The sequence below is a fragment of the Opisthocomus hoazin genome, chromosome 21 (genome assembly GCF_030867145.1).
Source record: "Opisthocomus hoazin isolate bOpiHoa1 chromosome 21, bOpiHoa1.hap1, whole genome shotgun sequence".
NCBI lineage: Eukaryota > Metazoa > Chordata > Aves > Opisthocomiformes > Opisthocomidae > Opisthocomus > Opisthocomus hoazin.
In genome coordinates, this window is record NC_134434.1 from 1,919,898 (window position 1) to 1,932,601 (window position 12,704).

The 12,704-nt window shown below is 44.0% G+C and overlaps 1 protein-coding gene across 17 annotated transcripts in view; it reads right to left on the reverse strand.

Moving 5' to 3' along the window:
- Positions 1-1,760: 1,760 nt before the first annotated feature.
- The window catches only part of CACNA1G (calcium voltage-gated channel subunit alpha1 G), a 154,131-nt gene continuing 143,187 nt past the window's right edge, over positions 1,761-12,704 (reverse strand). For 16 of the 17 annotated variants that reach the window (XM_075441252.1, XM_075441250.1, XM_075441251.1 and 13 more), the window contains 2 exons: positions 10,005-10,174; positions 1,761-6,294 (listed from right to left, as the gene is read on the reverse strand). In XM_075441252.1, the coding sequence (XP_075297367.1) occupies positions 5,440-6,294; positions 10,005-10,174 (1,025 nt within the window). In that variant the 3' untranslated portion in view covers positions 1,761-5,439. Of the gene's footprint in view, positions 6,295-7,702; positions 8,202-10,004; positions 10,175-12,704 lie in introns of those variants that run through there. The other variant, XM_075441253.1, reaches the window with a different exon arrangement.

Sequence of the window (12,704 nt, forward strand, 5' to 3'; positions counted from 1 at the left end):
ACCCACAGAGGTCCCTTCCAAGCCCTACCAGTCTGATTCTGTGAACACCTGAAACACAGAAGGCACAAACAGGCCTTTCTTGTTTCTCATGTGGCTTCTTGCAGGGTTCTGCAGAGCTCCAGCCAAGGGATGTGCTGGGCACACGGCTTTTAGAATCATAGGCTGGAAAAGACCTCCAAGATCATCAAGTCCAACCGTCAGGTCAACACCACCATGCCTATTAAACCATTTTCCGATGGGACACTGCTCTCCAGAAGCAGGGTAGTTAGCCAAGGTCACCTAACCATCTCAACTCAGCCAGAAACAAATCTGAAGTGCTAGTCCCATAGATGCAGCTACCATGACATAGCAAACAACCTAGTTTCACGTGGCACGCAAACTGCTTACCAGACAGAATAACGAAGCACCGTGCCCAAGCTCTGGCAAGTTGAGAGCAAGCAGCCAGCCTGGGTGGGAGCTTTAAAAACCACAAGCAATATCGCAGCAAATGATCTTCATACAGGAACACTCACAAAACAGAGCAGAAAAACAATTCCAAGCTCTTCTGAAGCCCAGCAGGGGAAACAGGGGGATTTGCCCTCCCTTTTAAGAAACTACCACAGGGCTAAACCCACCTGTGTGCAGAGAGGTGTGAAGTGCTTGAACCTGTGAACTGCTCCGCTTTCTTGGCTCAGCCCGGCTTACCTTAATGCCACGTGGATGCTCTGGCCTCGGAGGGGTGAAGGTGCTTCAGTGGTTCCAGCCTGGTGGGGTTGGCCCCGCAGCCTGGACAACGCAGATGCATTACAGAGCTCACCTCTGGAGTCCCGCTCTGCGTGGGATTTTGCACAGATCCACATTTTCTCTCTGTTCAAGGGCTAATTTCCTTCCTGCTGCTTTCTACTCAGAGAAGAATATGAGAGGGCCCTTATCAAAACACCCTCTAGACAACATAACCACTCTGGGCATCACTTTAGGGTCCCTCCTGCTGCGGAGCAATCATCAAGTCATTCAAGCCAAACCGAGCAGCAGTGCTGCAGAGAGCCCGAGCGCCTGGTTCCCCGCTCCAGTGGCAGCTCCCCGGAGGAGAGCAGACTGTTCACGTCAGGAGTGAAACAATTCATTCACTAAAAACCCTGAAGAGTTCAGGTTCAGATGTTTCTGGTGGTACCTGAGCAGCATCTGGAGTCTGCAGCACGCAGTCCGCAGCTCCCGAGCGGCACCATCCCCGCCAACTCCTGCTCTGCAAAGAGCTGAACGACTGCAGAAGTGATGGAGATGCTGCTGTACTTCAGGCTGGAAATCCTAAAGCTGTGAATGCGTGGAAAATTCCAGCATCTTCCTCTTCACAGCAACACGTTTTCATGGAGAGATCAAATCTCCCATTTCTCCTGACTCTCCGCTCTCCTTTGGCTGCAGCTCTCTCCATTGCATTCCCAGCAGCCTCCTCATAGGTAAGAACTTGCCAAGCTTGTCCTTTGCCAGCGGAGTGCAGTTGCAGGAGCACAACGGATGGTCCCCTTGGTAAACCCGCACCCCGCGGGTGCCGCGCCGGGCCGGGTTCGCTCGCGGGCTCACGCCGAATTGCTTCACAAAGGGCCGACGTCGCAACCTTTCTCTCAACTTCCCGTCCGCTGCCGCTGTGCGATACCTACTCCGACCGTTCGCGATTAAAACTCGACCAAAGAGTTGGCCGCTGTGAATGACACAGATCATCATCGGGAACAGCAAAAAAGGGAAGTGCACAGTTGTTTTCTTTTTAAAAGCTTTTAATCGGACACAGTTGTTTTTGTCACTTGTAAAGATTTACACTCATTTTTTGTCTTTTTTCTTTTTTTAAAAAGGAACATTTTAACCCAGTTTTCCCCAAGAATACCACCTTTTGTTGCCCTGACCAAAAGACCTTGTTTTGGCCTATATACCTGATACAGTATAACAATATATTAACTATTAAATACAAAGTTCTATAATATATACTATGTTGTTACGGACTTTGCAATGGTACTGTGCCTACTCTAGTCACCTTGTGTAATAGTGTACATGGGCTACTATAGCCAAAGGGGCAGAAAAGGGGAGACTGGGGCGTAGCCTAATTTACAGTGGTAATGCTTTTGTTTTCTTTTTTATTTTTCCTTTTTTTTTCTCCTTGAACACACCTTGTGCTGAGTGCAATCCACAGAAGTCAAAAACAGTGTTTTCTTTGCCCTCCTCCAAAATATCTACAGTATAAACGACCTGTAACCGAGCTATGAAAAATCAGTTCTATGTGCGAGGGGCTGCAAGAATGGAATTTACATTTTTCCAGACACACCTTCAATCTCTTTTTCCCCATGTGGCAATAGCAGAATATCCTCCTCCCACCTGTATACAGTAAATCCACAGTAGTAAAGTGCTGGTGTGCTTGAATGAACTGGAGAGCCGTGCGACTATTTTACCATCGATAGGGGCTGAGGTTTGGGGGTAGACGTGTTGCATGGGTACAGTTCTCGAACAGTAATAGCACTGCAGTATCGTAGAACTTGAGCTTAGCTGCTTACTTCTAAACGCAACCTGGACGCAGGCTCTGAAACTAGGCTATACACGTTGTAATACAGCAGGTCTGGCTCCAGGTTTAGGAAAAGAAACTTGTAGATAAGAGCTGCTTCTGTTCCCAAGATGCTACGCAGACTTGTAACAATTTCTCTATAGATTTCTACAAAAATATAAAAAATTCTATCAACATAACCATTCTACAGAATTCCTGTGGATTTTGTACATTTTGCTTAAAAAAAGTCAATTTCTATAAAACCCCCCCAAACGGTATTTAAAATTATCTTAAGATTATTGCACACACTGCAGTACATTTGCATTTGTTTTTCAAAAGGGCATCTAGAAAAAACTTATCCGGTTTAGAAAACAAACTATTTTACATGGATTCCTTTTCCTGAATGCATCATCATAGAGTATTTTTTAATTGGCTAACCTTTACTGAATATTCACGTATGATGTAAACTTTTTGTTACTTCCACAAACCTTGTCGGTGGGCAAAACACCGAGTACTGAAAACAGAGGAGCCTTTAGGCTTTCTGTTACACTTGGAGTTGAGCATTGGATTAACATCACGTCACCGTTCTGTGCCACGATGCCAAGCTAAAGCGTTGCACGGGTTTTTTTGTAAGGAAGGAACTGTATGAGTAGTATCACTCCAAGCTGTACAAACACGCTCCTATCATTACGGAACCAGGGATGGCAATTTTAGTGGCCTAGCTATTTTCCCAAATTATTTAGTACATGTGAAAGGCAAAGCTAAGGCTCATTACGAGCGTAAAACCAAAAAGGGATTAAGAATATTTCTCAGGCTTAATGCACTGTAATTTTATTATTTCCTTAAATGTGATCTGGGGGAAGAACTGATGTAAGGTTTGTTTGAAATCATTGCTTTAACCAGGCTTAACTCTGGATTTGGACTGGCATATCAAAGACAGCGGTCTCTGTATGGGCCCATGTTGAAGAGGGGAAAAATGTCCCAGCCAAGAACTAGTCTAACTGCAGTAAATAGTAGAGAATGTTAATCCTCCTACTTCAAATGCACTGATTGCCTGACTTCCCGCTGCAAGCCCTTACATTTCTCCAGGACATGTAAATCAACAGGGATTGTTTATGGAGTAAACGTCCTCAAGTGAAAATAAAGGAGCTTAAGACCTCACATGGGCTGTTAGGTACAAACAGCGTCTTCTTGTATGCGTACTTCAAGCTAATGCAGATACATGGAGTTGTAACAGTCTAAGCTCTGAAAGGATAAAAGGCTGTACATCAACATGTTGTAGTGATTTGAAAAGATGAGTAGTTCTCAAAAAGTTACAAACTCCCGGCTGACAGAATTAGCACAAATCCTCCTCCTGCTTGCACTGGTTTAAAGACATGAGCCAGCAAAGCCTTATCCATGTACGCAGTTTTCAACCTGTGACTATTCACACACTTCCAGCCATGCCTCCAGAGTCTTATTTCGCCTACAGCTTAATGTGATTTCATGGAAGCTGAGTGAAGTTAATGCCTGGTTTCCATCAGTCTTGGGAAGAGCGGGAGGTGTCGAACCGGGCCAACCGCTCGTCATTTCCAGGCTGTGCTGTCCAGTTTTACAGCTTGCTTTTTGCAGAGGGCCTTAGCCCAGAAATAAACAGTTAATTTCTGAGTTGACTTACACTAAGGACGCATTATAAAGTAAGGACATGAATTCCATTTTGATCTACTTTTTATCATGATGTTGCTGCTTAAGGCTTTTGATAATTGGAAATAAAATTACAGTCAGGGTCATGTAAATTCACTCTAGCAGTGATAGCGAAACACCTGACTTTCTAAACTGAAAACCAACAGTCGTCTCAGCACCTACAGACTTTCGTACACGTATTCTGTAAAACAACTTGCAGTAGGTCTAGATTCTGTCAAACTCATAAGCATATGATTTCAGTTTTCAAGAATTACTTTAATAGAACCAACCTCAAGGCAGTTTAAGCCAGAGCTTAGCTTTAAACATGTGCTTAAGCCCACTGCTGTGTCACGTCTGCACTGAACTCACCCACTGCAAATCCTAAACATGACCTTGCTCTCCTTCCCGCCCGGGTGCAGAAAGGAGGAGCTCCGAAAACGTCTCCGAGGCTTTTCTGGCCTCCGTTTCCCAGGCATGTATGAACGCCAGCCATTGACATGATTCTGGAAGTCACCAGTGGGTGATCTCTAACACCCTTCGTAATTCAGCACTGCGTACAGTTACACGGCTCTGCGTGCACCATCCTCAGACATCGATCAGCACGTTGTACCTTCCTGGGTTTGTGCACCTGCTTTTACTCTGGATGTTGATTTTATGCAAGATTGGAGTATTATTTTGTTAAAAAACTGCCACTGCATTTCCATACTACCCGAACAATATTTTTCCCAGAATGTCATTGAAGTCCAAGGGGAAAAATAAATCACATTAAATAATCCTTATTTACTGCTGACTGTGGGATACATTTCCTCTGTAATGCACTAATTGGCTACATTTTGTGCTTTGCAAAACAAAATGAAACCCAAACAAAACAAAACAAAAAAAGAGAAGGGATTAAATATATATTTTTTTTAGGTTAAAATATTCATAAAAAACAACTTTATCTCAGAAATATTCTGAGATACATAAAATAGAAGAAAATTAAATGAGTCTTTAGTCACAAAATGTACTACATCCCGCAATACTAGAGTCAATTAATTTAATAAAATATAATATACATATAGCTTCTGCACATTGTATTGCTTTTACCTAAGCAGAACATATGCTTAAGTAAGCGTGATATAGGTTAACCACTCTTTTAACCAGCTGGTTCTTTAATCTTTCTTTGGAAATTTTTTACCCAGTGCCGTTTTGGAATACAGAGTTCTTTTAGATTTTTTTTTTTTTTTTCTATTACATGAAGGGAAGAAAACATTTGGCACCAACAGAAAAGTAACTCAGGGGTCCATTTCCGTTTGATCAAAGGAAAAGCTAGGAAGTGTCAACAAGTCTTTCTTTGGGGTAGGAGATGTTGACATACTGTCTGGAAGCAACGAATCCCCTATATCCATCGAATCCTTGGACTCACAAGATGGAGCACGCCGTCTCAAGCAAATGTCTCCGCCGGCAGGTGAGATGCTGTGAGGTCCCCTAGGTAGCAAACTCTGTCCATCGGGTGGGTCTATAGATATACAGGGAGGGCTCAGTTTTTTCTTCTGCCGTGTTCCTTGCAAGCCTTCCATTTCACTTACCACCTGACTTATGAAGCCAGAAGAGCTAGATGTGGAATGGTGCTGAGGGCTGTTTTCCATTGAACAAATTTCTATTGAATGTCTCCTTTGATCATCTAACCAAGAGGGAGGTTTTTTTAGAAGACCCTGGGTGTCTACACTGTGGTATTTCTTCAGGTCCTTCAACATAACGTTGCCAGTATTGCCTATGTTCCTCTTAGGAGTGAGAGGCTGAACCTCTGAACAGGCACTCGAGGCTGTACAAGTTTCTGAAGCGAAAGGCTCTGAGGAGCTGTTTATTTCAGATACTTCTTGGTCCATTGAATCTCCAGGTGTCTCCTGATATGAGTCTGCACAAGCACACGATGCTGGTGCCTGCTTTGAAATATTATACTGATTGTGGGAAAGCTGCTGCGTACGAACACTTGCCCGGCTCCATGCAGCCAACTCTTGCACTTCTGAGGGTGTCAGAGCCACCGATGACTCCTCCTTGGGCACAGCGGGGACATTTGGGTCAGAGAGTTCACTCACCTCGGTGTGGAGATTCTCCTTGCTATCCAAAGAGTCATTCCTTATAGCCATCTGTATCGGAGCGCAAAGGGATCGGGGAGGAGGGGAGTTGCCAGATGAGAGAGACAGACCAAACAAAGGTTAGTACAAGCAAGGCACAGCATTTACAGGGCACTCAACTCTGCTGAGATACCTCAGCACAGACCCACTGACTCCTGGAATGACCTGTGTTGTGGGTTCTAGCAATTCCCATGCTTCAGTGGTCTGTGGCTTTGTCCCTGTGTAAGTGACAGCAGAATTTGGCCCTTAGTTCTTCATAACTGTTTAGCTTTCCCCTTTAAGGATGGAGGGCTGCAAAATCAGAATGCCCGCACACAATCTTCGACCTAATCTTGTTATGCAAAGGATGAGGGTCTACAGCAAAGCCCTTTATAATTTTAGCAGCCCAGGTATGAGCGGGAGAGGGAAGACGTGCAAGTGAGCCTGTATATTTTCCCTTCTCTAGCTCAGGTGATGCTAGGGGCATGGAGCAGGATCCCCAGAGCCAGCGACACCAGAGCAGCCACGCTCTGCACCAGCATCAGGACAACAGCCGGTGCCTGGCTGTGGTCCCCCTGCACCATCTTATGGCAGCGGAGCTGGAAAAGCTGGAGTCCAAAGCTGGACTAATAATAATAATAACAATGTGTAATGATTTCAACTTCTTCTGATGCTCAAGTTCAGGCTTCCTAAGGCACATTTTGCCTTGGCTGTCTTGAGCCATATGCAGCATCAGTTCCTGCTGGCAGAAAGAACCTATGGCATGTTTTGAAGGCTTTGTCTTTTCGCTGCACTGCATCGCTTGTCAAAAGAATTTATAAATCAGCCACATTAACTGGCCCTTAAAGGCAGAGTCTCAGTTTGAGAAGACTGTTAAATGATCTTCAAGATTAAAAACTTTACAGAGAAATTTGGAGGAAACTCGTACAGCTGGTCTCAGTCCTTTAGAGAAGTGTAAGGAGATGAAATTCCTCATACTAAGGAATGCTTTTGTGACTAATCGCCCCAAAATGATCTTAGAATTTATATAAAAATTGTCCCGCAAGGATCGTTTGAGCCAAATGATCGCTATTCAGGCAAAGCTCTCATCAGCTGCAGTATGCACGTGTGTGCGCGCAGAAACACAGAGTCTATTGCTACATCTGCACATCGGGCTCCCTTTGTCGCCTGTGAGAGTTGAGAGAATATTTAATATGGCAAATTACTTTGTCCAATGCTGGTGAATCCTTTCTAGTTAAAATTTTACAGCATAGTACCAGCAACTAATCACAGTTGAGAGTGGAGCTAATCCTGGATGCCTCAATGCCAATAGTTTTCGTGAGTGTTTGGGAGAAGAAATCATGTTCATACCCTGAGAAGAGACACAGACCACAAAAAAGTAGAATAGAGAAGCAAAAAGTAATTATTGTCATTACTTTTGCTTGTACACCAACCTGTGCTGCACACAACGACAGTATTAGTCACCACCAGCTCGCTCTTTCCCTATGATACAGGCATCTTTGGTAGTTATTAGTAGTAACTGTTTGTACAAATGTTTAACTGGTTTGTTTCAAAATAAAAGGACTCTTTGCCATCCCACTGAGGTATACACCTGGAGCAGCCACAGCTTGGTGTGGGCTACACCTTGGATACACAGTCCTGGAACCAGAAAACCAATACGGTTTTAATTTCAGGTAGAATTCCCCTGGAGAAAAGCTTTTGAGCAATGCACTGCCAAGGAGCGTATTCCTCAGCAGGGAATGTTCACTCCAAGCATCCGATCCACGCGTCTTCATCTGCAAGTGCATTGCTAATTGTCAACCTTTCCGGAGTCTAAACTGCACATTGCTGCGGGGACTGTGTCCACTCTCCAGCACTCTGAAGGGAAAGGGGGGTTAAACACACAGGTTTTAACGATGGAGGAAAGTGCACGGACCAGGTATGTGGTGGACAAGGTTTATCTATGCACAAATTTAGGACAGGAGAGGGGAAAAGGGGGAAGGGAAGGAAAGAAAGACAAGAAAAAAAGAAAACAAATCAGAATTACATGCAATATATGTAAAAATAAGGAAAAATGGGTACTGCAAATCAAAATGCTTTGCTAGTTTGGGCTATTGTGATGAGCTAGTAAGAAATTAGTGGTGGCAAGAAAAGGAGCCAAGCAGAGAGTACCTGAGCAAGCAGAAGTGCTGAGGGTGTAAAGGGAACTTTGCCTCTTTAAGGATTAAGTTTTACAGTGCCTGCCCATCTAGACTGCAATTAACAGTAACGGCAATGCTGCCCTGTTGCCAGAACAACCCTTCTGCTCCCCTTAGCCACGTTGCGAGCTGCGAGCTGCTCGGCAGCACGCCCAAGGCAACACCGCACTAATCTTCGGAGGGACCTGTCTGGCCTGTGGACCAGATCTGCTCGCTGTCCCAAAGATATTTTCTTTCTGAAATGTCACACCAAGAGCATGCTCATGTCACTGCATGAGCAGAGAGAGGAGGGAGTGGAATAAATTCACTTAAACCTATGAAAACGTTTAGAAAAAGAAGCCTTAAAAGATATGAACAAAATGAGGCTGAGGAAGATGGCTAACATGGTAATTTATTCTAGATAGATCAGTTCAAAAGGATGGGTCTGTTATTCATTAGAAAGCAAGAGAGAGTGGTTATGAACTGGAATCATGACATCAATTAGTTTCCCCATTAGCAGTGATTGGGGTAGCTGGCCAGCCCTGCGCAAACGAATACAGGCGAGGAATTTCTTATGTCAATTTAGTATTACAAACTAATGTAATTGTTAACCTTGGTACTTCACATTCATTTTTAGAGCTTAATGAATCAACTGTCTAATTTGTCAATGTTGATTAAAAGATGAAAGAAATGGGAATGTTTTCATGCAGGAAAGAAATTGCTTTTGAAAAAATAGAACTGATCTATTTTGTGCACATAAAATCAGGCATGAAACTACTGAAGAAAGTAGAGTTTGGGAACCAGACATGCCTCTGGTCCTGGTCCAGCTGCACAATGAAATGTACTTAAAAATGTGACAGTGAAGCACATGTTTAAGTATTTTACTAAAAAAAAGATAAATTTAAACTTAGGCTTCCAATCAACCAGACTGGAATCTTTGATTAGATCTCTTAGGTCTTTGGTTGAATCTGGATTTAAATCAATGCCAGGCAAAAATCGGAGATTAAACCAGCTGCAAAATAAAAAGTGTTCTGTTTTGCATACACTCAAACTTTTCAGAAGCACACAGGAGATTCAAAAGGATCTTAATTTTAAATTCTCACTGTAAAAAGAGTATGCGTTCCATGATGGTTTTGCATACGAGACATTCAGCTTCCTTTAAACAGTTTTCCCCTTTCAAGAAACCAGAGGAGCCAGAGGAAGGGTGGCCTGAGATGGAGTCTGCAGTCCCTGTGTCCTTTCAAGCACAGAGAAAATCACAGCAGTTAAGAATTAGTTCCTTAACCCCAACGAGACTCTGGGGAGCATTTGGCTGCATTTATGAAGAGGATTGAAAAAAATCAAGTGCTAACAATGTGGAGATCATTTAGGCATGTTGCCAAAGGAGATGATACTCATCACACACATTCTTTGGAGACTCCTGGATGGCTTTCAGATCAAAATCCATCAACCTTTTTGTTATTTCTGTAGGAGAATTACAGTTCTCTGGAGGTTTCTCTGTGAATCCCTCCTTGAATTTAAAGCATGGTTAACCTGGAACACGACAATATAAAACCTCCGCAGGTTCATGATCATAAGTCTGCTTACCTGTCTGCGGAGCAGCCTTTCAGCAGAAGGAGAGTGCATCTGCCGGGAAACCTGGGGTTTGCTCTCCCTCATCAAATGGTCATGAGCTCTTATGTGCTGAAAATGATCTTTTGGAATTTGCAGGAGAGAGCTGGTGTCCGCCGGCTGTGACTGCACCGACGCCTTTGAACCTTGCAAGAAGCAGAAGAGACAGAAATGTGACAATTTCACCGGGGGACTGCGTTCCTGTCTCAGTGACCTTTCAGAGAAAACTGCTCCTTTTCACCTTGGACCAGACAGGCACGTCAAAACCGCTGAATTCAGCAGCCAGCTCTCCATGATTGGGAAAAGACTCCCACCTACTAATAAATCATTCCAAAATTGTCTATTATTTCATTTTTCTTGGCATTTTCCCCTGATACAACTGCGACTAGCTCCTGTTAAGAACAGACGATCAGGAACTAGAAATTCATCTGGACTGGCAATTTCTACATCCCTGCTTTAGGGCCAATAACTTTGCAGGCAACCACACATCTTTGCACCGCAAGGATCTGACTTTGAAGGACTCCAGAAAAGGACGGCTCCATACCTGAGCCTATGCAGAGACCAATGCAATGGAGCGACAGGGAACGGCACCTGGCAGCTTTCAAGGTTAGTTTTACATAGCACCCCGGGAGAAGGAAATACATAGTTCCAGACTCTCTCTGACCCTTTGTGGTTGCTGGCGACTTCTTCTAAAAGGTCTGAAACTCTGCACGCTCCCCCCGCCACAGGCTGAACATTTTTCAAAACAATTCATTTAACCTGGACCGCATCCCAGAGAATTTCATTTGTCCTGGAATCCTTCCCAGAACAACAGCCCCATTACGAAGGAGTATTCAAACAAATACCGCCTGCAAGTGCCAGTGTTTCTGACAACAAAACCTTTCTCAGCTTGAAATATTACGGCTTAGTTGTGGTGATTTATTAGAGGCGCCTGACACCTTTTGCTGTCTTCACAGCACTTTATAATATTACGAAATGTAAACAGGTAGGGGTGACTTCCCCTGCAACGCAGTGACATTGTAGGTGGAAGAGGACAACGAGGTGTTCGCCAAGGTTTGGGCACCTTACCCACCTCTGAGCGCTTTGGCCCGCTTAAGACCATTGGAATTTCACCAGCGGGAGAAAAGCACAAAAAGTTTAATTGCTTAATGTGGTTATAAATAAGACATCAGCTTTACCTTTCCAAAATACTGCTCCTACATCTCCGTGGAACAGTTTTTCCTGTGGATTTACAAGGCTGCAGTGCCTGCACCCACCCCAAGCCAGGGCTGTCAGATGGGGCTGTTCAGTTCTCCCAGCTGGAAGTGCAGTCTTGAAGAAAGGAGGGACTCAGAAACTACCCACTTTTGGGTCAAGTTGACACAGTTTTTGTGCAAGACAGGACAAATGCATCCAAATTAAGGGTCAAAAATGCATCACTGGAAACCCCCTTTGTAGCAAATGGAATTCTTTTGTATGGTCAGAGATTACTCCAAGGAATTTCTTGGGTCTTACAGAGAGCCATAAATTCTAGCTCCGCTGAAGGTAACAGGAGTTTTGCTATTGACTTCAGTGTGATTTGACCAGGATTTTAGCTGCACCTTTTGCATTATGTGCAAACAGGTTGTTCAAACACAGCTCTTGACCTTGAAAATTTTGTATTATGGCAGTGATTTCTCACAACTCCAGATTCATCTTCCTCCGTTGTGTCCACATTTTTCTTTCTGCTGTTCAGCAGTCGCTATTCATCCAAATTCTTATTACTATGCAAATTTCAACATCTTATTTCTAATCTGTTCAAATCTCCTACCATTCTGAACAGTGCTGAAATTATGTTCTGCTTAGAGGCTTTCAAATGACAATGCTTGTAAAAACTTCACTGTCTTATCTGTGACAAATGTCTAAAATGATGGCGCATACAGAAGAATTAAAGACAGCTAACATTCACTTACCAGCAGAAGGTAACCCCTAGCAGACTGAGTAAACGAAAGCACATTGATAAGCACTGGGAGGCAGCTGCAAGTGCAGGGACAGAGGTGCAGGTAGAGAGTGAGCCCTTGGTATCTGCAGTACACTGTATCTAAGAATATCTCTGAATTTAGCTCCTGGCCATATATCCCAGCCAGGCACACTGGGAAGGACAATTCTACACTCTCTCATTTTTCCATTCCTCTCACACTGAGATCTCCCTCAATTCAGCCCACTTATGTTCATTTTACAGGCATTTAGAGACACCATTTTCCCTTCTTCCACAGATGTTCCTGTATGGAGCTTCCAAAACCTGCTAGAATAGGTACTGCTGCAAAAAACCAGACACGACGAAATATTTTTATGCTGGGATTTTCACTCCATTCCACAGCTAGCCCAGGCTGTATGGACTGTGATCCTCGGGGAACCAGGCAGGGGGACGATCAGCATTGAGCCAGGCCAACTGCTCACTGTCGCATTGCCAAAAAGCTCAGAGGAAAGGAGTTATCTTTAACAGTCTGGACTTTGTAGGTGGTGGAGAGTCTTTGCAAGTGGTGGAGGGTCTTTGCAAGTTGTAGAGGGCCTTTGCAAAGCCATTCCACAGGTCTGGACACAGACACCTCACTGGAAACCGAGGGCAATTCGCTGCCTCCTATTGATTAGCTTGGAAAATCCCAGCTACTGCCACATTAGAAAACCCTGCTCTTGTCCCAGCTGACCGATGTGTAC